At 46.9% G+C, this 26719-nt stretch overlaps 1 protein-coding gene across 2 annotated transcripts in view; it reads right to left on the reverse strand.

Annotated features, from left to right (window-relative positions):
• The window catches only part of gria3b (glutamate receptor, ionotropic, AMPA 3b), a gene marked incomplete at both ends in the record, with an annotated part of 75668 nt that overhangs the window by 41856 nt on the left and 7093 nt on the right, over positions 1-26719 (reverse strand). For both annotated transcript variants that reach the window (XM_079744597.1, XM_079744596.1), the window contains one exon: positions 12096-12335. In XM_079744597.1, coding sequence (XP_079600723.1) covers positions 12096-12335 — 240 coding nt within the window. The remainder of the gene's footprint in view (positions 1-12095; positions 12336-26719) is intronic.

The raw sequence follows: 26719 nt of genomic DNA on the forward strand, positions 1-26719 counted from the left end.
TGCGTATGTGTGTGCATTAACACATTGGACGAAAGTGCAGCGATCATTACAAATACATAACAGGATCAATCCAAAAAGTTAATCTGATAAACCCCTGGAAAATCCATACACCTCAGTACCTGTGGCGGAGTCGGTCTGCAAAGGAGGGTGGAGGGAGAAGCGAGAGTGAGCGGGTGACACTGCAAACGATGGGGCTCTCTCTCCGGTGGTGATTGATTAGCCATTAGAGAATGGCAGCCAAACAGAGGAGGTGGCAACGGTGCTCACTGTAAATGTGTATGTGCTTCTTCATCTCCCCTCCTAACTTGACAATCCCCGGGTGAACCAGGGCCGCTGGCAGTGATGCAGCGCTCGGTTGAACACTGTCCAGCGGCCTTAAGTGGGAATTGCAAAAAGCTGGACAGAAACCACAGAGATAATTGCCTTGAACTGTATATCTGTGTGTGTGTGTGTGTGTGTGTGTGTGTGTGTGTGTGTGTGCATGTGTTTTTGTGTGTGTGTTTGTGTGCTAGTCATGGTGCGATTGAGAGGGAGACAGAGGGAGATAGAGAGACAGAGAGAGCGCGCGCGCAAAAGAGAGAGAGAGAGAGAGAGAGAGAGAGAAGAGAAAGACTGAGTATTGGTGGCTGAGAAAGACAGAATAATTCCTTTCTTTTTACAAATCATGGCAACGATTCACCACAGAATCTATATTCAAATCTATATTCCTGTTTCCTTGTAAATTGATATCTTTGTGTGCATCGTCAGTTATGGTAGATACCGCAAGTCATGAGGGCCGATCAGTACACACACCCGGCCAAGTGTGAATGTTGAAATCAGGCATTTTTGTCCCTCAAGTATTTCAAATCTTGCCTCTTGGGGGCACCAGAACATGTATATACCTAAACGATCAAAACTCCAAACAAACGCAACTTCCTTTCCGCCGCCTCCCTGAGCATGTACTAATTAGGATGTACTCCCAAGATGCCGGCACTCCATTGTAATCGGATGAAACTAAAATAAATAGCTGTTTGACGCCGGCAGCGAGTATTTACCTCTGAGCTGAGCGTGCTCACAGGGATCCGAAGGGTCCACAATGTGTGACAAGTCAAAAATCAATGAGCGCAAACTCCTTGGGTTCTTGGATTGGATAGATCATAGTATTTGCATGGTCCTCTTCATCTGGTTTTGTTTTATTTATCTTTGATTTGCACACTGCCGTCACACAATGGGAAATGAACGTATGATCATCACTAATGATCCCCTTGGCATTATTGTGCTTTCATTTTTATTTATTTCACACTGATGGACTTTTATGTATTGTTTTTTTATTGTAGTGCATTTGAAGTACTTGTTCTACCTGCCCAGGGACAACAGATGCAAATAAGCTGCTAGCTAACTCTGGTGCAATTACTAATAATTGTGCGTTGGCCCTTTAGAAGTAAACAATTCAAACGCAATTAAAATAAATATGTTGTATAACTGAGTGACTTTGATTCTTGATATGGAATTGAGGAAGACTAGTAAGTTCAACCTCTAGCCTAAAGGTTCATAGGTTTGATCCTGAAACCCTTTAGACTTATTCCTTAAGGCATCCTTATCATGAGGCCCTTGCCTTCTCCTGTATAGTATATATATATATATATATATATATATATATATATATATATATGTCTATGTTTTCACTGCAAACCCCTGGATACAAGCGACTGCTGGATAACTAAATTGTAAACCTATTTCGGCAAACTACAAGCACATTATCAACAATATCAACCCAGTCACCTATATTCGATAGAACCCATGTTGAGCTGGTTGGTGGCCCTCAATGGCGACAATATTCATGCTGTTCTTTAACGGCACGAAAAAAACATTTTTTATGTTATGATTTATTTACTTCCCTTTGGACTTGCTGTAGCATTGCACAATGCATGCTTCAGGGGATTTACCCTTAAGTTGAAGAAAGAGGTATTCGAAGCAAAAAGCAGCGGGGAAGCGGCCTAAATGTGTAGCCAAAGCTTTGAAGAAGGGTTTAACAGTACAGAGTTATAACAAAAACAGCCTCTCTGCCAAATTGTTGTCCTAATCACAAAGACAGCTCATGTCAATTCAAACAGAAGCAGCATGTTGGCTGTATCTTTCAAAGTGTGCATATACGCACACATGCAAACACAAACACACTCACACACAAACACACACACAGTAGGATGGAGAGTTACGCTTTCCCACTTAGATAGGCCCACCCACGTAGTTTCTCTGAGTCTCTCTCCCTCTCCCTCTCCCTCTCTCTCTCTCTCTCTCTCTCTCTCTCTCTCTCTCTCTCTCTCTCTCTCTCTCTCTCTCTCTCTCTCTCTCTCTCTCCCTCTGTCTCCCTCTCATACATAGTACATATGTGAATACCCTGCCACTTATGTAAATCACATATGTGCTGGTTACACACTGTCTGGGTGTTCCAACATACACCCACACAAACACACATGCACGCACGCACGCACGCACGCACGCACACGCACACACACACACACACACACACACACACACACACACACACACACACACACACACACTCTTTGTTATATTCATCTCTTGCATAAAATGTAAATAATATTCACCCACCCACCTTCCCTTCAAGACTCCTACATTTTTGTTCTCATAATTCTGAGGCTATAAAAAGTGTTTCATCTCTTAGTAAGGCACGTGCACATTGTGTTGAAATCGGAACCATTGACAGGATATATTAAGTCATGGAGTTTAGAGGCAGCACCAACCTTTTATATTCAGCTTACACCATGGACCTTTCAGGTCTTGGTGAAATCATAGGCAAACATGAGCTAGAACAGGCTAATCTAAAAGTACTGTTGGTGGAGATTGTTAGCAGCAATATGGTGATATATCCCTCCAATACAAAAGTGAAAGTATAATGGATCGACTTACATATTTATATAAATAAAGCTTTATTTGAAATATATTGTGAATAAAACTTTCACCCCTGAAGCATCCAATTACATAAAAACACAAAATGATGTGGCATAGCGAGAAACCCTTTCTAGCTTTAGTATTTGAAGACAAACAAATGAGGTAAAAGAAGACATGTACGGCAGTAGTGGCTTGGCTGCTTACACTACCTGTGAGTAGGGGGTGCTGTATATAGCTGCCTTCCTGCCTGGTTAGCTAGCGACCCAGCGGGCTACCGTTTTGTATTGACAGTTCACCATGAAAGAGGATGACTTCTATATCATTCAATTTAAACACTGGCTAATCCCTGCCAGCTGTTCTCTCCTGTAGCCATGAGTTAGTCAAGATGGCAGCCATCTGCTACTTCCTGATCTATGCATCACCCCCATGTTTTTCTGATCAATATGTGATCGAGAGTTACCATGAGCAGTTGACACAGGGATACAGAGCAGTGAGCCAGGTTACATCCGGTAGTCTTCCCTGCTCTCTTTAATATCATATTTTCTGGCAGAATTTATGGTTTCTCAGTTGTGTCCTTTCTTGTCAGCGTGTCCAAGTTGATTTATTCCCCCAACGCATGCATAATTTAGTTCTTAGGAAGCGGGCGTGAAGGAGAGAGGGAGAGAGACACAGAGGGGCAAGAGTGAAAGAGGGAGAGAGAGTGAGAGGTGATGGGAAAGAGGGAGACACACAGAGGGGGCAAGAGAGAGAGAGAGAGAGAGAGAGAGAGAGGAGAGAGAGAGAGAGAGAGAGAGGGGGGGGGGGGGCAGGAGAGAAAGAGAGAGAAGACACAAGGGTAGAGAAGGAGGTAGAGAGAGAGCGGGACAGAAAGACTGAGAGAAGAGAGAGGTAGAGAGAGAGAGTGAGAATGACTGGTGGGAGTTGGAGAGACAGGGGAGAGAGAAAGCTATAGAGAGATCGAGACAGAAAGCCTGAGAGAGGTAGAGAGTGAGAGAGGGAGGGAAGAGAGAGAGAGAGAGAGAGGGAGGGAGGGAGCGAGAGAGGCGAAATGGAGCACATGAGGCTGATATAAAGGCTCAGCTAGGTGCGGTTGATGTGCCATTAAAACCGTTGCGGTGACATCGCACGGCTAAGACCGAAAGCCACTGTCGGCGATGCTACGGAGGAGCTAGTGGTAAAGTAAGGCGACATAAAGGCCGGCTATCTCATAGAGTATGCATGGGGCGGCATTTTAGTCATTCATTCAGTCAATTCATTGTAGGTAAACAAAAGAAGTAGCAGTTGACTGGGTCATACTGTAAGGAGGTGCTGAAGAATGTGTGCACTGAGTGTGTATACACTCAGTACAAGAGTGTGTGTGTGCGTGTGTCTGTACACATACAGACACAAACACACTCACACCCTATCATACACACATGCACACAGACACACAAACACACACATTCACACCCATACACATAAGTCCCCCCCCCCCCCCCCCCCCCCCCCACAACACACACACACACACACACACTATATATAGGCATTCTAACCAACATTGCCTTTGTTAATTAGAGATCAGTATCTGTACGGGTGTTCATTGTTGAGAGCGAAAGAGAGAGAGACAGAGAGACGCAGATATATATATATATATATATATATATATAGAGAGAGAGAGAGAGAGCGAGAGAGAGAGAGAGAGAGAGAGAGAGAGAGAGAGAGAGAGAGAGAGAGCGAGAGAGAGAGAGAAAGAGAGAGAGCGAGAGAGAGAGAGAGAGAGAGAGAGATGCAGAGGTACTATTTGCAGTGTTCAATTTGTGGCTGCTGTATGCCGCAAGTTTCAAGAAAACACATAACATGTCAAGATACAACCCCCCACCGTACTTTCACCTGATTTTACAGGAAAAGGTCCCTCATTTAGTTGTTCCATCTCCAATTAAACACACTATTTTTCTCTGTACATTTGGAAAAAAAAAAGTATTGCTTGATTTGTTTTGTTGTTTACAACAGTAAACACTGCCAGGACACAGCACAAACAAATTAAAGACGATATTTGATTTGGATGCTCATCAAAGGTATCCAGGGAAAACAGTGGAGCCATTTATTGTTTGAATGTTTCAGGAACAAAGGCAGCTGTCTCTGGATAGCCAATTAGCAGAAGCCCAGAAGAAGAGGAGTGAGGTCCAGTTTAGATAGCTGCCTCTGTTTGATTTCTCTGTCTTAGAACACAGTGTTTCCCTCTCTGTCTCTCCCTCCCTCCCTCTTTCTCCCTCCAACTCTCCTACCTCCGTGCTCTATTCTTCTCACTCTTCCTATTTATCAGCCCTCTCGCTGTCTCTCTACCTCAGTCTCCCTCTCTCTCCATCTCTCATCCTCCCTCTCCGTCTATCTCTCCCTCCCTCTTTCCCCATCTCTCCCTCCCCTCTCTCCCCAACCCCTTCCTTCTCACTCTCTCTCCCCATCTCTCTGCCTCCCTCCCCCCGTCGCCCCTCCCCCACCTCCTCTGGCTCTCTCACTCCTCTTCCCCCTCCCTCTGTCTGTTGGTTTGGCAGCAGCTAGGGGGAGATGAGGCTAACTACGTGTGGTCATCTAATCATTCCATTCACAAGCACCTTGGCCTCTGCTAAGCACCTGGCCCTGCCAACTGTGCCAGCCCAGATTTATCCTGTGTCTTTAAGACTGATCACCGGCCACTTGATTGTGAATAGTATGGATTGACGCCAGGGCCCAATAGACTTAGATTGATGCATCCCTTTGATGTGGTTATTCACTAGGGACAACATAGCTGGTACCGCTTTTCTTTGGAAGAGGATATGTATATGCAAGGTGGAATGTATTAGGTTTGGATGGTTAACGTAATCATTTGGGAATATTTGTTTGGCACCCAAATTAAATCAACATCGAGAAGATATTTTTCTCCCATTGGATTTATGAGTGGATGACGCAAATTGGTTTGAATTCTGTTTAAGATGTGATAAAACTTAGCAGCACTTGAATGGCATTTGAATGTGTGCTTAATACGATTGCATTATATCTAACTGCGTGTGATACTGTGCACATAATCTCAACCTTAAATCACATCTCCAGTGTCAAGACCATGGGCAGGTGGCAAGGGCAGCAGAAAGGCATTGGATTAGCAACTAATTCCTCCTTAATTACACAGCATTGGAGAGTATTAACAAATCATTAGTGCACTGATGGCATTAAGATTACTCCTGATAAGTACCAATATTGCGTTATAGCTCGCCAGCAGCCACATGCACATCAAAAGCATCACAATTAATAACAAACAAGACATGTTATGTAATGCAATGTTATGTATTTAGAGCACGCCTACGCATACGGTAATGAACTGCCGGGTTGAATCCAAGGACTTCTCCGAAGGTCATGTGATTTTTGCCGCCTCGCTTCTTTGTAAAACCCCCATGATGCAGTTATTAGAAACGGCGGTGGATCCTACATGTGAATGTATACAAACATTTATATGATGACATTGAATCTGGGATTTCTTAAAAGAATTGACGTGCAATGCACCGGTAATGTGATCGGAAAGAACAAAAGGCACACAATGACTCCAGCGTCTTGCAGCAGAAAACCTTGAAGGATCAATAGATGTGGCACACTGTGACCCTCACGCAGTTCGGGAACACAGAATATCGACTTGAAAGGAAAGAATACCAGAGGGGCACTGCGGAACCAAGGGACATTCTTTATCGAATGGTATGACATGTGTATCCACAAGTGGAATAATTGTTCTGCTAAAAAACAATCTAGCGGTACTTGCAGAATGGTACATTCGTGTGTCACAACACCGTTTTCCAAGTTCGACTTTCTGCTAATTCCTGTGGAAGTGGTGATCGAAGAAAATGGCAGAAATCCTAAGAGCAGGTCCTGCCTTGCGTCTCGGTTCTGCCATGTGAGCATATGCTATTAATTGTTCACGGTGGAGTGGATGAAAACAGGTGACACAAGGCTTAGCATTGATCCCTAATTTCGCTGTCACAGCCTCGATATTTTTAGAAAGCGTTAAATCCAGCATAGCCAGCCAGGACACACCTAAGTGGACCTTGAAGGCAGGCCTCACCAACAAATGTCGCTGGTATTACTCGCTTCAAATGGCCATGCAGCAATTGTCAATAGAGTGCCTTCGTGAAGGATAGTTATTCTTTCTTTTATTACATTACAATTGGCTCAACAAATGGCTTTGTGATTTCAGTGTTTTTTAGCAGCGTCTTTACTGCCTCTACAGATCCACACTACGACGACCGCTCTGAAAAACTGTAGCGGTCATCAAAACACACTACTCTAGTCTGCATGTGTGGATTATGGGTGCCAAAAAAGATAAGAATAGTAAGGGAATAAAGTAGGAGTGGAGGGGACAGTCTAGGGAGAAAAAGCAGGACAGAGGGTCCCGCTTTTCATAAATCCATAAATCACATGCGGGTAAGATTGCTGAATCAGGGTTGATTGCGCCTGGGAGAGACAATAAAGCCTGTAATCATCTGTCGGCTCCACAGGCCCAGCAATTATCTGCCCATACCTGACCGCCAAAACAGAAAGGGCAAGATCCATCACACTTCAGCCCCGACTTTAAAAGATGGGAAGATGGGTTGATGCAATGGACAAAATGAAAGAATAATATTCACAGTTGGGGTGCGGGAAAGGGACTGCGACGTGAGGAGACTGTGGAATGCCAGTGCTTTGCTGTCTGAGATCTCTGACAGCGGCAAATAACGGGGGCTAGAGAGTGTGTGGGGGAGTGACGGTTGCAAAAAGTGGGTGCTTGTGTCTTGTTTGATTGCTTGTGGTGGGGTGTATTTCGGTCCAAACATGTACCTCACTTCCACCTTTCGCCCGCATTTCCACACCTATGGATGAGTGAAGGCAGAACTGGCCCGCTGTTCCCGGGGTTCTTAAGGGGGTGCATGTGAGTAGAGACCGCACCGGTAAATCAATCAGGTCTCTCTTGCAAGGAGATGCTTAACCTCGAATGAGAAGTTAAGCGGGTTGCGTAAAGTAGGAAAAAAACATTTCTCACTTTATTCAAGAGCACTTTTGTCGTCCCGCCAGAACACCGCCGATCAGCATATTCAGCAGGGGACAGTTGTTTGCATATTGCATATACCTGCTCCTCTCAATTGATCAGAAGAGGATGGGTTTTTAAATTAAAGACAAATTACTTACATCGCTCGTCCAAGTCCAGTCCCAGAAGTGAGTCACTTTGAGCCATGATTAAAAGCAATCTTAGATGTAACACAGGCAACGATGAAGCCAAAGTCTCTGCAACATTGCGACCAGAAAAACGTGCCAGATGTGTGATGCCTTAAGGTTACTTAACTAAGACCAAATGCGGACCTGCAATCTAGATTTGAATCAGAAACCGTTTTTCTCTTTTTCATGACGTTGATGCAGTGTGGAGAACACGTACTACATCAAAGCTCAGATCAGGTTTCCCTTGGCTTTATAAAACAGAGTTGCTACTCATTAAATCCATCAAATATTTTCTTTTTTCCCCAGCCTCCATTTTCTTGCAGCTCTTTCATCATCATGTCTGCTTTCAAATAACACTCTCACCGTGGTGTTTAGCACCCAAATTGACCTCCATTTCCCTCAAATGCATTAGAGTCTGAAGGATATGGACGATCCCCTCCCTGATTGAAAGCACTGTGCTGCCGCCTAAAAGCATTTTCCCTGTCTCAATAAATGAGCCAAATCCGTCGTATAGTCGTAATTAATCTATTCTATTGACATAATAAGAACCCTGTAATGAAAGGCGCTTCATGATTGGTGCTCCCTAACTCCGTCGGTTCCCTTTCCCCTCCTGAAATGAGTCGAGTTTTTAGAGTTATTGGCAATTTCACTATTGTACTCGGTGCCTCGTTGCCTTTATTTAACACATACACGTATATTAAAGGAACAGAGAAAGCACTTGAGAAGCTAATTAACTGTAACTATGCATCAAACAGAAGGCTAGCGAGTCTATTGTTTACTCATTTATCAGTACGGCTTGCAGGGAATGTCAGAAATAAGGCTGGTAAACATGTTGATGCCATCTTCTTTTTTTAAATCTAGTCATGAATAGCAATGCAGAAATCATCAAAAAGTCATTGCTAGTAGATTTGTGTAATATTTTTAAGCCTGCATATATAATTTATAAGTATATATATATTCTAATCCAGAAGATAGAGATATAGATAGATACATAGAGATAGATAGATAGACAGATAGACAGAAAGATGGATAGATGGAGATAGACAGATAGACAGATAGATAGATGGATAGACAGATATAAAAATGGATTGATGATAAATAGATATATACTAACATACATAGAGCTAGATGGATAGATAGATAGATAAATGGATAGATGGATAGATAGCTAGACAAATAGATAGATAGCAGCATCACTTAACCTAATAGGCTGCAGGTAAAGAGCTAAAAATATGCACCCTCAACCCCCTGGACCTTTCTGCGTGGCACATCTCGGGGTCAGGCCCGGTCCAGACTGAGAGGGTGACCGGGCTTCCCGATAAGAGGAGCGGAAGCCTCCCTGACACATCTGTCTGCTAGATGAGGCGGGTGTCAGAGCCTTTGCAATGTGGTGGGATGGAGTGCATCAATAAAGGACTCTAATCCCCACCTGGGGGCCCTGTGTCTGGCCTGATCCTGCCAGCATGGGCAGGGTCTAAAACATGGAGTAGATCAACTCTCTAATAAGAGATCCTGCCAGCATAAGCAGGGTCTAAAACATGGAGTAGATCAACTCTATAATAAGAGATCCTGCCAGCATGGGCAGGGTCTAAAACATGGAATAAATAAACTCTCTTATAAGTGATCCTACTAACATGAGCAGGGTCTAAAACATGAAATGATAAACTCTCTAATAATGGATCCTACTAACATCCGCCGGGTCTAAAACAATAAACTCTGTAATACCTGATCCTGTGACCATGGGCAGCTATCTCAAATATGAAGCATAGAAATGATAGCCCCTTGATATGGGAAAGTCAAATAATGGGCTTATCGCCAAAAAATTCAGGGTAAATGGACAGGAAAGTGTTGGCAGTTAGACCCGAAGTCAAGTGGCGTCAAGCTCCAAACTCCTGGAGATGCTTGAAATACCGAAAAATAAGTTTGGAATGCATTTGTTCGCTTTCTCTGAACGCCGTTATGACCTTATGACCTGGTCAAATGTATTTTCCGCATGACGCACGCTGACTGCTATAGTCGCCCTCTTCTTTTTCTTCTGCTTCCTCTTTTTCTTCTTCATGTTTTTGATTGGTTTCTCTCTTTACACGTCCTCCGAGCTCCATTGTCCGGGTTTGGCCTGCCAGATAGCAGACCCCATCGTTTTCTGAGGATGGGTAAATGCAAGCCTGGATCGAGCCGCTTTGTTTGTTGAAGGATGTGTACATTTTTGTATATGTTTGTGTGTGTGTGTGTGTGTGTGTGTGTGTGTGTGTCTGTTTGTGATTGTGCGCACACGTGTGTGTTGTGTGTGTGTGTTGTTAGCATTAGCAAAGCGGAGCTAGGATGAGTTGCCACACAGAGTGACCTTAATTAACCACATATTATCTCTGAACCGCGGACGCCAGCCCTATGCCCTGGATCCCCAGGGGCCGCGTGGGCCCAGATACAATGCATGGAGCGCTGCTCTGAAGCAGAGAGAGGGGGGAAGAGAGAGAGAGGGGGGGGGGGAGAGAGAGAGAGAGAGAGAGAGAGAGAGAGAGAGAGAGAGAGAGAGAGAGAGAGAGAGAGAGAGAGAGAAAGAGAGAGAGAGAGAGAGATGGAGAGAGAGAGAGAGAGAGAGAGAGAGAGAGAGAGAGAGAGAGACGGATTGCGGAGGAGGAAGGGAGAGAGGGAGGAATAGCGAGCGAGAGATACATTCAGGGGAGGGAGACAGGGAGAAGAGAGATAGGAGAAGGAGAGAGAAAGGGAGGAGAGCGAAAAAGAGTGTGTGAGAGAGAGAGAGAGGGAGAGAGTGGCAGAGCATTACTCTTTCTTCTACCGTTTGTGTGTGTGTGAGAGAGATAGAGCAAGAGTGCTGTGGGGAGAGAGGGAAATCGAGGGGGAGGTGAGAGGTGGGGGTCAGGGAGGTGAAAACAGAGAGCAGGGTGGACAGTATGGAAAAGGCGAGGAGTTTGGTGAAACCGATAAGCAGGCCAGGACCTCTCCATAATGAGATGTTTTGTGCTGCGTAGCGAGAAAAACAGGGAGCTTGCATCTTTGACCGGCCTTTAAGCCTTTCCCTATCTTTAGAGGTGTGCAGTTGCAGAATAGTTTAGCCTGCAAACACAATTCATTCATTAATGGAACCACTCTGGGCAGGTGATCTCGAACAAATTGAAGATGCTGTTGGCCGCGTTGATTGTTGCGTTTCATTTGAAAGATAACGAGCGCCTGTTCTTGTCCAATAAGTCCACGCAGCGAACACTTGAATGTGTTGACAGAATGTCAAACAGCGCTACACCGCAGTACTGTACCCCAACTGTCTTTAGTCAACAACAGCAAGGCAATTGCCGGGAAGTACACACACCCTCCATTAACGCAGCTCAATAAGCAAACCTTGAGGGTAAAAGCGGATCTTCGCGAGGAAGTAACAGCTGTGATATACCTCATTCCATATGAGAGACGAGCCAATATCAGCAACGTGATTAAACAGAAAATCAAGAGACACAAGCCCCCTGACTGTTACAAGCATCCAAAGGTTACGCCTCATGAGGCACAGTGTTGCCAAAGTTTCTCCCGGACTAAGTTTAACTGCAGTTTGCATTATACACCACTGGCACAAGCTGTTGTGTACACACAAGGCAGAACACAGCGCGATAAGAACTAGAACGAAAGTTAGGAAACCACTGGAAACCCAAAAAACGGAAATGAAGTGATCAAACTTGGAAAATAAATATCGGGAAATCAACTGCTAAGAATTTCACCACATAGACATGCAGTATAGTGAATAATGGAATCTGGTGCTTAAGGTGCTGTAAGGTGGCTGTCCGTGTCTGAACCCAACTTTTTCAGAAGTTAACCCCCGAGGAGGAATCCATGAGCCGGACGCCTGCTTTTTCGTACGCGTGTCTTCCGAAGATAAAATCTTACCATGATAACTAAATACCAAGGCACACTGCAACACGAGGGGGGGGGGGGGTATTCGTGGTATTTCCACCACCGAGGCTTGATGAGAAAAAAAAAAAAAAAACAGCGCTTGGCCGCTCTCCACCTACCTCGGTCAGTGTCGTACAGGTAGACGAACTTCTGCCACTTGTAATGGGAGAGTAGGCTGAGGACGGAGCCCCGCAGGGCGGGCCGCATCTGGATGACAAACTGCACCTCGTTATCGGTGGGGTAACTGGGCGTGACGAAGGAGGTGTGCAGCGCCCCGCAGAAGGAGGTCAGCGTGTTCATGGACTTCTTGTCGTAGAAGCCGAAGATGGCGTACACCCCCCGGGAGAACTGGGAACAGACTGGAAGCACGGGGGTAGAAAGGGGAAGGAGAGAGGGGAGGGCACACATGAGTTTTTAGAGGAGAGATTGACACCAAAGGACAACAAGCATGAGTGCTCACGCATGCGCAAGCGCAAACGCATGTCAACAGCCTCGCCGGCTGTCTCTACGGAACTGCACACGCACACACACACACGCACGCACACACACACACGCACACACACACACTCGCGCGCACACACGCACATACACACATTGACATATGCACCAATAAATGTAGAAATGTTGTCTCTCGTTTGAGCTCTCTCACACCATACATGCACGCGCGTGTCATGGCCTAAATAAACAGTGATGAACACATCTTAACATCATGGAAGTTTGCATGGCCCTTTTCACAGGAATCGTTGTAAAGGACTAATATCATCCCCAGTCAGTCAGCTATTGGAGCTGTGGAGATCTGTCTTCCTTCTCTGTCATGTGTTTGTTTCAGTGTTATTAAACATATTTTAATATTGCAATTCTGCTGACATATTATTACATGTTGCAATTTTATTACCCTCCTCCCCCTCTCAGTAATATGAACGGTTTATTAAGAAGCGTCTCAGAAGAGACAATGAAGTGATGAAGACACAAATACATCGGAATTGTTTTTCATAGCTCGAAGTGCAGCCCAAGCACCGCAACGCAAATCACGCCAAGGGCCGATTTGCCGTCAGAGATCTTCAGCAACCACCAGATTCTTTTGAAAACACGCTCACTCTCCCAAGAGGGATAAAGCTAGGGTTTATGTTGTCTGGTGGTTCTGACCTTGCGGGTCCTGATCAAAACATACCTTTCTCCGCTACCGGCTTAACAAAGTAAACACACGCCAACACAGAGAGACAGATATATATGTTGACACACAGTGGAGGAAAGAGTCCCTGGTTCAAATGCACAAACACACACAAACGGTAAACAAACAACGCACACACTAGACCCTCAAACAACACAAACACATTGCACTCCGATAAGTGAATCAACAGATGGACAGCAGCATTGTGAGGCAGTGCTGCCGGCTGATTGGTCCAATCTCGCACCCTGAATAGGCGCCAGTCGGAGCTCCAGCACTCCGCTCAGGTCCAGTTCCCATCCACACTCCTTCTTAATTTGGGCCAGTACCGACATAGAAGCTATACTACTGGGAGCACATTTGGCAGCCTTGTTCCTTCAGCTCAGCTGTCCTCTGCTTATTAGGTTGCGTCTCAAACAAGACCAGGCTTCAATGGGATAATATGTCTTTTCTCCCGTTCTTCTGCCAGGCCCCTCCCCTCCCCCCCCCAGCTCCATCCCTCTTGCTCTTTCCGCTTCATATCACACCAACTTCTTTCTGCTATCTCGGTAAGTCTCCATCTTCCTCCTCCTCCTCCTCCTCCTCCTCCTCCTCCCCCTATACTCTCAATATATCTTCCCTTGCAGACTTAAACTATTCTTTACCCACCTCTCCATAAGGCACCCTCTAAGCACCTCCAACTGGAACCCTTTACCTCTCCTTTCTACTCTCTCTTTCTCTCTCTCTCTTAGTCGCTCTAGTCTGCCCTCCCTCCCCCCACCCCTGCCGTCTTCTAACCGTAACCCTACCTCCACCTCTTTCTCTCCCTCCCTCTCTCTCGCCCTCTCTCTCTCAGCCCCATCACCCCATCACCCCAGCACCACCCCTCCATCCACCCCAGCCAACCCCACCACCGTCTTACGCCTCTATTCAGGCACTCCTTTTTGTTGCTTCTATACTTCCCTGGACCATCTGGTGGTTCCCTAAAGCACCCAACACGCTCTTTCTTCAAGCATGGCAGTATCTCCTTCCACCTGAGTGCATCTCTCTCTCTTTCTCTCGCCTCTTTTCAGAGCTTCTCCTGGCGTAGAGTAAGGGCAAGGAGGGCATCATCATCGATGGACGTCGCCCTTGCCCTTCTCTCTCCTATCCTACCACTGCTGTACGTCCGATTTGAACCGTAAACGGTCTCCATCCTTGATCAACAACATTGTGTCTAGTTTGTGTGCTATCTTCATATTTCTCAAATGATGAAGTTATTCTGCGTGTGCCTGTGTGCCACTTCGTATCTCTAATTATTCATATTTACTCACAACGTCCTCAGACATATGGGTAAGCACACATAGACATGTACACACACACACGCACACAGGCATGCACACACACACACACACACACACACACATGCACACAGTCAGGCACGCATACATAGACAGACCAAGGGTGGACTGAATCACCACAGGCAGCTTGCCCGAGAGTCGTAGACCAAACATTGTTAAAAGAGAGACTGTTCCCTTTGCTCTCTCCTCTCCTGCCTTCCTCCTCTCTCTGCTTCTTTTTCCTTCCCGTCCTCTTCCCCTGCAGCTTGTATAAATCTCCTTCTCCCTCCTTTCCTTTCCCCTCCCCCTCCACCTCCTCCTTATTCTTCCACCTCTTCCTCCTCCTCTACCTCCTTCTTATTCTCCCTCCTCTTCCTCCTCCTCCACTTCCAACTCATTCTCCCTCCTCTCCCTCCTCCTCCACCTCTTTCTTATTCTCCCTCCTCTTCCTTTTCCTCCACTTCCACCTCATTCTCCCTCCTCTCCCTCCTCCTCCACCTCCTTCTTATTCTCCCTCCTCTCCCTCCTCCTCCACCTCTTTCTTATTCTCCCTCCTCGCCGTCCTCCTCCACCTCTTTCTTATTCTCCCTCCTCTTCCTCCTCCTCCACTTCCACCTCATTCTCCCTCCTCTCCCTCCTCCTCCACCTCTTTCTTATTCTCCCTCCTCCTCCACTTCTTTCTTATTCTCCCTCCTCTTCCTGCTCCTCCACTTCCACCTCATTCTCCCTCCTCTCCCTCCTCCTCCACCTCCTTCTTATTCTCCCTTCTCCTCCTCCTCTTCCTCCTCCTTGTCTTTCTCTATATTGCTGCCACTGGACACCATGTGTCCCCTCTTCACCTCACTGGTCCAACAACCAAACACACACACGCACACTCACACACACAACCACTAACGCGCACCAAACACACACTGCACACACACACTGCACACACAACACACACACACACACACACACACACACACACACACACACACACACACACAGCGGCGTCCTCATTTCATTCCATTTAATCAGGGCACTTGGTGACACCGCGAGGCGGGTCGCATTTTGTGACGCATCATTTGAGACGGCTGCCCTGGAAGAGCAGTCTCAGAGAGCGAGAGAGAGAGAGAGAGAGAGAGAGAGAGAGAGAGAGAGAGAGAGAGAGAGAGAGAGAAAGAGAGAGAGAGAGAGAGACCTGGACGAGAGCAGTATCAGAGAGAGAGAGAGAGAGAGAGAGAGAGAGAGAGAGAGAGAGAAAGAGGGGGGGGGGGATGGACGCACACTTCCACTCATACAAATACAATCGAAAATACAAAAGGAATAAGAAAAGAGACCTTTCATGTACGCCCAAGTATCGGGGCGTCCATGTCTCTGCGGCAGCTGCGGCGGTGCTCACAAGACGCTAGTGTCCAGGGGCAAGCACTGGGTAGGGGGGGAGGGGAAGGCTGGAAGCTCCCGCCGCACACAACAGCTAAATGTCAGCTAGGATTCTATCTCCCTCACAATGGCCCTTCACACGCAGCCGATTTTCTCTCATTTTTTCTTATGCTCCTCCTCTCCTACTTGCTAACTCCCGTCCCTCTTCCTCCTTTCCTCCAAAGGTTGTCCTGCTCTTGTTCCACATCGTTCTCCCCTCTCACCTTCCGAACCCCTCCCCAAAGAGCCGCCCTTGGGTCCTCTGCGACTTGCATCAGGCCCCTGTCCCGCTGTCAGGCAAGGGGAGGGGGAGGGGGGGGGGAGGCGGCAAGGCTTTTAGGTACCCTCCTGGGGGAAGGAGGGGGAGGGGACTGCATCAGCCCTTGTCATTGGTTTGGAGATGGGATGCACTTCAAGCCGTCAACTTGAAATGCCAGACCGGGATTTTTCGATTTGGAAAGACGCCGTCGGCGACGCGTTGCCTCCGTGCACGTCGCCCGTGAGCCTTCTGGTTCTGCTACATTAGCATCTCATTCGTACCTAGCTGTCCTTTGGTTAACATGTAATGTCTTGGAGTGATATTAAATGTCACCAAGCACGACGTGAATAATAATTTTGAAAAATATATAATGAGTGGTGCGGATGTACCGCATAAGTCGAATGACCTTTTCTATTGATAAGGAAGACACATATACAATTAGATGTGTGAGAAGGGGGTTTTAAATACCTTTTTATACACCAACCTCTCCACACAACATAACAACACAACTCATCACCAAAGATAGGCCGTCTCTGAGGACCCGCCCCCGTCCCCCTCCCCCTCGACCAATCACAACCAAGCCACACATACACACAGTTAAAGTGGTGGTGTATGCTCCAGGCTACTGGCCCGTCTATTCACATGTGTAGGCTTAGTAGACAAGCCTAGACCCATATGTACATAAATTTGTGCTATATATATCCCTGCATGTGATTTTGACACATACAGTGAATATATTTAGAGCAAAAATATCCATCTAAGAATCTGTCTATCAATGCATCTTTTTCTTTGTATATATACACACAAATGTGTACTTGCGAGCATTACTGTGTGTGTGTGTGTGTGTGTGTGTGTGTGTGTGTGTGTGTGTGTGTGTGTGTGTGTGTGTGTGTGTTTGGTGCACATGCTTGAGTGCCTGCCTCTTCGTGTGCCCTTCTTTACGAGCATGTGTCAGGAATCAGTGTGTTTGTCTGCTGGCCTATGATAAACGACCGCGGAGAACTAAGAAGGCTAGCACCGGGGCCCTTCCCCACCCAGCCTGCTTCATCTCAAACCTCCCCCACTTCTTCCACATGAGGAGGCTCCGTCCCTGGCCTTCTCTCCTGGCTCCTGGAAGCTCCAGGATGCCAAGTCCCCAAAGGATTCATTGATCACCTATGACCCAAGCTGTCTCTATTCCAAAACAAGCAGACCTTCTTCTTCTGGTTTTATTCACACCGATTTATTATCAAGTGTATTTTACATCCAAATGTACAATACTCATAGTTGTATGCTAATAATTACTAAGTTGTTGATACATCAACAATGTTGCAACTATTGACAATACGACGATGTTTAATTAACCCTTGAGGATGCTAATGCTACATTTAACGGATTAAACTATTTATATTTTGCTATGTCTTTTTCCACTATTTTGCAATGTTGATTGGGCATAATATAATTCGTGCATGATCATTTTCACAATGAATAATGCAAAACTATTACTAATGGTTTTTGATTCCTCTAGGAACTCTGGCTCGGGATTTTAATCAGGGCAGAACAAAAACGTCTGAAATTCGGGCTACTGAAACCAACCATACGAATGTGGGCTTGATCAAACAACCTCGGTCAGTGAACTCACACAAAGAAAACATAAGAAGAAAGCCGGTTGTCGATTCCAACTAGTATTCATAGGATCAGGAGCCGTCATAGCTATACTAAGCAGCAGTTCTATTTGAAGGTTATAAACCCCTTTTACTGCAATTGAGGTCGAGCAAAAAAACAGAAAGAAATAAAGTCACCTCTCCTACGCTACATGTGGCTGGATGCGTTAGCTCTGATTGGTCAGGAGACGTGCGCCCTTGGCGCGAGCGGAAGGTGGAACCTCACCGGCGATACCCCGACATATTGCCAAATCGAAGCTGAAGCGGGCGCAACAATTGTTGTAGCTAACGGATGAAGCGGCCGCAGATACACAGCAGATGAGGAGCTGATGAGTGAGCCAGATTTAAAGGGGGGGGGGGGAGTGCAAGGGGTCGGATGAGGATCGCATCTGCCACTTCCCCGACTGTTAGTGGGCAATTATTCCTGTGTCCTCTGTGTTTAACTTTAATTTTCTTTCTCCTTTCCCTGACACACAACTTTCCCCCACAACTCTGCGTCTCCTCTCCGTGTCCTTCGGGCGACACGACACTCTACGCTCTGTTAAGGACATTCCCCTATTCTTCTTCTGCTTCTTCTGAGAGCCGGGTTCGTTGAGGCGTCCCTCTTGGGATTCAATGACCCTCAAGTTCCCGCGGTCTGATATCGTCACCTTCGCCTGGCAACAATTGCCATTAGTCTGTGCACAAAAGGGGAAAGTCATTTGAATTCAGCGCGGATCCCAAAGACACCAATACGCCTCAGAACCCATTTCTGTGTTAATTTTATAGACCACCGTATAATGGCTGTAACCTCCCCCCCCCCCCCCGCTGTGATCAAATAGGAAGACCGATGATGCTGCCAAGAGAACAAGGAAGAAGGCGAAGAAAAGACGACGGTTCTTCAAACGTTCCAAGACACTGGCTCTTTAAGATAAATAATAAAAGGCACGGCTGATAACGGCGCTTTGATGGGGCTGACGCAAGATCGGACAGTTTGTTTAATCAATTTGACGAAATTCAATTGGAAGGGATTTTAATTGATACATGAGACGGTGAACAAGCTCAACCCTAATCTCGCCATGCGTGACCGCGCTCAATTGCGTGACTTCCTCTCGAAAGGCACACTGGGATGGCCGGCAAGCAATTAAACGCTATCTAACGCTACACAGATAGCGCTGAGACACCCGCCCCCAACCCCCCCCCTGCCATGCACATCCTGTACCTTAAGAGCAGCGTTCAGAGACCCCCGGCCCCACATTACATTGAGCAAACAACAGTTCCTCCATTGACTCAACTGTTCACTCTGCCATTTGCTGCAATGCAGTATAGCCCAGACGATGGAGAGAAGCCGCTGGACTGGGTTGGACTGAGATGTTGATGATCAATTGCTTCACCTGAAACATCTGCAGCACTAAGGCGATCGCTGGAGGGCGAGGACGGTGACATTGACGCGGACGGCCCCCCCTGTGGTTAGGGGGGGCCGCATCCATTTTTTAGCAAAAGGATTCAAAAGAGGGGGGTATGAATCATGTAAGGGCTTAGGATATGTGGTAATTGGATTTTCCTTGAAAGCTGGTGACAAAGTACCTCACATACCACTAATCCTCCCCAATCAGCACCGCAGGCCTTGAGCACGCCGCTTTACAGATGAATATACCGGGGGGGCTGGGGGCTGGGGAGTTGAAGGAAGAGAGGATGAAATAGGAAGGAAGGACACAAGCACTGAACAGGAGAAGGAGGTGGCGGGAGTGTGAAGCAGGGGACAAGGACCGCTGGTGAAAGCGGAGGCAGAGTTTGAGGAGGCAGGGCGTCAGGTGAAGGAGAGAGAGGGGTGGGTGGGGGGGGGGAAACTCGACAACGGCAAACGGTTCTGACCGCTGCTGTCCAGAGCACACTGTGTCGGGTTACGTCGCGGCTTCTCCTGGCTCCCACAACAAACGGCTCGCCGAGAGCTGTTCAGCTTGGCTTGGGGCCGGGGGGCAGGGGGGGGGGGAGACTCCCACGTGGGGTGGAGGCACGCCCCCGTAACGGCACAGTCACAAGGACGCATGACCTCGCCGCGGATCAAAAGAGGGGCGAGAGAGGGAATGGTGGCAGAGGGAGGTGCAGCTGAATTATTTAACTTTACTACGAGAAGAGAAAGCTTGTGTTTACTCGCTGGCGGAGATGTGAGGGGGCCGTGCTTGCGCGCGTGCGTGCGTGGGTTTCAGGTGGAGAGGAGAATCTAGAACACGACACCCAGCTGAATAGTTTTGAATCCAATTCAACACTACAGGAGGGGATGGGGGGGGGGGAGACTTATCTTGCTTCCCCTCTCGATTAGATGACAGGAAAAATGGATGATGGCTCCCATTTACATATTCATTTTCATCACTGTCATACAGCTGTATCCCTTTTCTTTCGGCGCAGTCCTGTAGAGGCAGAACGTCCCCCGCTCAGACAAAACACTGCGCTAGTTTCACTGCGAGAGGTCTCCCAGTTTTTGCTATGGCATCTCTGTGACAGAAGACGAAGTAGTCTCAGGACTTTGGTATCCCAGTCTCCGCAACACACAGTGTCTGAGGGTAATGCTTCCCGACTGGTGCTTTCGGCCCCTCGGGGGGAGTTCAGATCCTGGCGGTGCATTCATGCCCTGATGCACATGCGAGGCCTGCAGTTTCCTGCATATGGCCTGCCAAGAAGGCATTACTGCCTGCCAGACGCTCCAAAGTCCATATCCTGCCCATGTAAAAGATGGCAAGAAACTGAGCCTTTTTTGCTCCTGATCAGACTCATCAAATGACACATCATAATTAATATCCTACGTTAAGGGATGCATAGCCGAGCCAAGCCCCCATGTGGGGAAATGCATTTTTGATGTTGGAATAAAGAGTTACATTTTCAAACAGCACCTTTTCCACGACCTGCTGTCCAACCATGGGTTTTTAATAAAAACATTTCTAACACAGAACGACAGAACAGGGAAACGAGGATGAAAAAAAGCATTGGGTTGTTGAACCTTGAAGGCATCACCGTAAAACAATCCCCTTTTCTTTCCGTGTAACCATCCAACCTGGCTAAGAATGTGGCACTTTCATCTTATGAGTGTCTTGCTCAAATAGTGTGCTGACCATAAATGATAATGCTTGCAGATCAGAGAGAGAGAGAGAGAGAGAGAGAGAGAGAGAGAGAGAGAGAGAGATACAGACAGGCCTTTTAAAGTTATTGGGATGAAAATGCTAAAATGCTATATTACTGGTGCTAGAAATACAGTAACAAGCATTTTCATTTTCTGCTTGTATTTTCTTCTTGTTAAGTCTTCCAAGTCCCTGACCCCTGACAGTGAAACTTTGTTATTTCAGTAGTTTTCCCAAATTCACTTTAGTAACATCCTCGTAGTTGGGTTTCTTTCCTCTATTTCTGCATCAAATTGCATCTTCTTAAAGGATTTATATCCAAGTTAAACCCCAAGAGACCAATTGAGGCATCTCTCAAACCTGTATGAAACCATGCGGCGGGCCAAATGTTTTGTTATGTTATGGGCTGTACCTTGCGTTACTAAGCAACTAAAATCTACTTCAACATTTGACATTAGAGAAAAAGTTGAAACGCATTGATTTCCTACTTCAAACACAATTTACCTTCAAATACAAACAATCAGCTTCTCCTCCACTTTGAACAGATATCGCCACAAAGCCAGTGATTGGATGGTAGGAGAAGTGGTTGACGACCATTTTAATCGTCGGCGGGAGTTCGACAACAACATTTTCCCCACTTTAAGTCATTCCCACTCCCCCAAAAGTTATATGACAGCTATGCCCACAAGTAAAAGTTGAGCTCCCATTCCCACAAGAGACAGTAGGAAGACATTGGCTTCATCAAAGGGCAATGTTGCCGACGGCGTGGGTGTTTGGATAACAACCTTGATGGGGACGAGGTTGTTAGATTGGAGGAGAGGGGCCAGTGTAGCCGGGCCCTGACGATGGTGCAGTCAGCTACACTGACTGCACCATCGTCAGGCCCCAACGCCCCCCACCCTCAGAAACTAAAAAGGTGCCTCAAGTGTGTGTGTCGTGACTGAGACACTCAATTTTTTGTGTGCCACAAATACACACACACTCTCACACAAACACACACACACACACACACACACACACATATAGATAAGGGTGAAATAGTGTCATGAACGCTGAAGTCAAAGTTAAGGCTCTACCTTTCACAACGTCAAGTGTGCGTTGCATTGTGAGCTGTCATTATGCGTGAGCGTCACATCGCCTTCGGTCGCTGTTTCCTGTTCATTGGTCCCGTTCCTGTTCATTTGGGCATTACACTCCTCTCTGACTTATTAGGTACAGAGTCTGACACACGTTAGGGTAACCGTGTGTGATGGACAAGGCGGGCTGTGGCCAGAGATCCAGGGGTTCAGCACAGCGCATCAGATCACTAAAGAGATGAAAAGAGACCGCGGTGGAAGCGAACAATAACACACCCACCCACTCGCACACACACACCCACCGAGACAAACACACACATGCACACACAGACACCGAGACACACACACACACACTGCGACATACACACACATACACGGCTGGGCAGAGGCACATGACATTCTGAACCATCATCTCCCCCTTGGCGCCTGTGCCTCTCCGCCCTGCTCCCCCCCCCACATCCTCAACTCTCGCCAAACGTAGCCGAGCCAATGAACTCGCCCCGTGCCTCTCCTCTCCTTTTCATCATATTATAACACTGTCAGGGCTGAACAGAAGAGCCGGCATCTAAGAGAAGCTTCTCATTGAGCCCTGTGGAATGGAGTCACTCCAATCAGCCTTTTGATTCTGCAGCTGCGATGGTTTTCGCTCTTTCACGGGTCCAGATGAGGCCGACTTCCTGACGCGCTAGCAAAAATTAGGCTAGGAAGTGGGGGAGGAATAAATATCCTCCGAAAACACAAGACAGATAAGAAAATATAGCAAAACAAAAGAGAGGGGGCGGGGGGGAAATGAAATCAAGAGACAATAATCGAACCCGGGGCTGGCCAATGGGACGGCGATAGAACGCTTCAATATTTCATCGCACATCGCGAGTCACGCATGGACACGCAAACACGGACAGTGGCCGGGGAGCAACCGCCCACAGGTTTAATGTAGCCATGTGTGAAATGGCAGGAGCCACACTACAGCACTCTTCGAATTAACCATTGGAGGGAGAAACAGGGCAGACTCATGGCTGAGAGAGCGCACATCATGTTCACTTAATTCTCCCCGTCGGGGGGAGATAGCGGAGGGGGGGGGGGGCATTGTGGGAGGGGAAATAAACCTTGATTAAAACCGTATGATGAATTGATTGTTTCTCATGTTTCCCGGCGTAGGATCCACAGCAGCAGTAGTGGCGGCAACGGCGGTAGACGTTGTGGGTACGACTCCACTGCCCTGCCGGCCACCCTCTGGGCGACAGAGCAACCAATGAGTCAGGATCCGCCTGGGAGCTCCAGAGTCGCCTACAGCTCTACGATCCCATCCTTTTTATTTATGGTATCCCCCCCCCCCCCCCCACACAACACCTCGAGCCACCCTCCTTGTATTATTCATTCCCTGTTTACTTTTTATAGCGTTCATGCAGATTTGATTAGGCTGATGCATTGTACTTGAATCAGTGAGTAATCAAAAATGCATTGGACTCGGTGATGATGACAAGTCCATGGCTTCTGTTTGTTTCTCAGGTCTGTCGGAAAACATTAGTATTTCCAAAATCATCAGTGGAAACGGTTTATTTAAAACGCCAATGTGGTTTGAGGAAGCTCTCCTCTGGCAACTGTTCGAGCGGGGTTCGAGGTTGATGCCACGCATCCACCTAGCTCTCTGCAACATGCACACCCCTCGTTTGACCCTTGTTTCCATAAGAGGCGTTTAATATTTACCAAGAGGGGCTCCGCGCGGCATTGCATACCCGCGACCATGTGAATGTGCATCTCTGTTGTATCACTGCAAGGAAAATGCTAATCTTCCACTGAATACTGCCTCCGCCCTCTCTCTTTTCTCTCCCTCTCTCTGCCTCAGCCTTTATGCTAGAGTGACCATACACTACTTTCACAAGGTTATGATGCCTCAGCAGCGCAGCCACTGTGAACTGTCACTATCAATCAGGCATGATGGAGACAGTGTCTCCGCGCAGGCACGTCCCACAGCAAAGACATGCAGCTCTGCGAGACACAAAAATAGAAAAATACCAAATACCTCCAGCAGGTCACAAAATGCGACAATCGATCTCTGGCCATGGAGCAGGGCGAAATGGCCGGGAGAAAACAATGTAAATAAGCCCGTGGCCCCGCATTGCCCTCCTGGGTCCGGCATTTACCATTTCATGCAGAACACTGTTGACAGACCCCGCGTTGACGTCGTAGTGCATTCTGTCCTCAGAATCCCCTTCCGTGCCGCGTTCGTTTTGTACTCCTCATAAACACTACACCGAGGGAGCACACCAGAACAAAAAGATAGCAGATATGGCTGCCCTGGTTGACCGGGGGAGGTTATGGCCCAGCAGGGTATCCATTATATTCCGCACCTAAAAAAAAACTTTCCCCTAAAAATAAAACAATTTTGCTGCAAATAATTCAAACTCAGACAGTGTTATTCTTTCATAAGCTCTCTGACCTTGAGGAACAAACCAAATGCAGGACAATGCAGGCCTGTTGGTTCAGAAATTGTTCTCTCTCTCTCTCTCTCTCTCTCTCTCTCTCTCTCTCTCTTCTCTCTCTCTCTCTCTCTCTCTCTCTCGGCCCGAGCCAGCAGCTCCCGCGGGTTGTGTGGATGTGCTGCTGGAGCGGCCTGAGAGAAGGATTACTGATTGGCTGATTACCGGTATAGTCGGTAGGGGGGAGGGGGAGGGGGGGACTGCAACTTGCGACGCGTATGGGGATACAAGGCTGTGATATGCCTCTGCCAAAAGAAAGTCCAAATCTATAAGGAGAAAAAGTAAAGTCAAAGTCATACACACAAACACACACACACACACACACACACACACACACACACACACACACACACACACACACACAAACACACACACACACACACACACACACACACACACACACACACACACACACACAAAAGGTCAATAGGCTGACTTCCGTCCATGCCCAACCTCTCTGTATGTGCCAGGCTTGGGCCAGTGTTCCCTCTTTGCTGGTGCCTTTCCTTCTTCATCCACCTTATTGCTTCTCATGTCTTCACTTGCCAGAGAATATGAGTAAGTGATTTTCGAAGGGAGGGAGAAAAAAATGAACAAATGACATCCATAAGGTTGTGCTCATTGGGGAAAACCCCCAAAAAAGCGGAACGAAGCGGTTCTCAAAAAGGACAGACGTGTCCCTGATGAACTCTTCAGATACTCTGTTTTCTCTATAACAACCATTCATTCTCATTTGTCCACACATACTGCCCTGTTCCTGCTTTTATCGCCTCATATTGCGCTGCGGAGGAGATAGCATCGTGTGTCGTGTTCATATGACACAGGCTGCCGTGAGGAAGGCTACCCAGCTCATATATTTTATATCTATGTTTATCACCGCTGTTTGTTTCTTTATGTCCAGCTGACTCCTCTCCTCCCCTCGCCATAACGCTGTCTGACTGATAGCATCCTCAATAAGCAAACAGACAGCCAGAATCGTGGCTCGATGTATGCGACGGATGAGCCTCCTGCGGTATGATTTGACCGGTAAAGAGATGGGTTGAGCATACATGTGATTTACCCAGTGCTCCATCCATCTGCAACCACAATGGCTTTTTGCAGTGAATGTATGCCATTGCTTTCATAGCTTAGCGATAAAAGCTACAGCTCACTGCAGAGGCTCAAATAGGCACAATTGCACCGAGCCTTTTTGTTTTTGTTTTGCTGCTGGTTCCTCGATGTACAGTACATTTGGCTTATGGTTGTGAGCATTGTTTCACCTTGCTCTATCAAAGCTGTGAAGCTCTATTTGAAAGTGGTGGCTCAACGGATGTACTTGTTTCAGAGGGATAGTGTGTATTTTGGTAGCTAACTTAACAGTTTGCAATTTATAAAGATCAGATTGTAAGGCCGTTCCCAATGTTTAGTTGGCCTGGGTATACCCATGCTGCCTTGCGCGCAATTTCATTTTGCGCTGATAGGCAGCCTGGGTTCCATGGATCCAATTTTCTGAGATAGGGAACCAATCACAGAACGGGGAGGGATGACAAGACGATGACGATGTCCATGCAACACACCGAAGCTTGTAGTTTACGGATCCAAAATGGCAGCAGGCGCGTTACCTTTCGATGCAGCCTTAGATAGTGTTCTAAGTAGTTTAGAACGCAAGTTTATTTTGAAAAAAATAGCAACTTTTGGCGTTAAACTCTTTCATTATCAAGAAGGATGTCTTTGCCCTGCTACCAACAGGCTTTGATTGGCTATGAGCTACGTACAGACTCATATGAAAGACATTTGTAGCGCCCAATAAACGACTCCGGGCAATCGGAAACTGCGCCTCAAATACGAGAAAATGAATGTGTGGTTCCCTAGTACTTGTGCACTAGCGAGGTGGAGACATATGAAGTTGGGTCTAAGTTGCACACGCAAGATTGTCCTCATGTATTCAGATCATGACTGACCGACCATCTATTATCTGTGAGTCCAATCATTGGCCTTGCTCCTGCCTTGCAATAATCAGAATTCACTCTAAAAAAACAGAGCGACAAAAAGAGAAAAAATAAAAAGATAAATTATGACATCTAAAAGCCTTGGACATGAGTGAGGCATTTTCTCCAAACCGTGATGTTAATTAATTCTAACTCATAAGCAAATTGCCAACGCCCCAGTTTCTTCATATATGAGCTCGTAAATAACAAAGGCGGCCGAATACTGAGTGCTTAGTTGAGCTGCGACGACAAAGGACGCGCAAAGCTGTTGTTTTATCAAAGGGTAACTGTGACTCCAAGACAAACAACACTGCGACAGCGACACTTCTCCCTCCGAACGGGTTTAAGAGGATCTT

Source organism: Pollachius pollachius (genome assembly GCF_949987615.1).
Source record: "Pollachius pollachius genome assembly, chromosome: 10".
Classification (NCBI taxonomy): domain Eukaryota; kingdom Metazoa; phylum Chordata; class Actinopteri; order Gadiformes; family Gadidae; genus Pollachius; species Pollachius pollachius.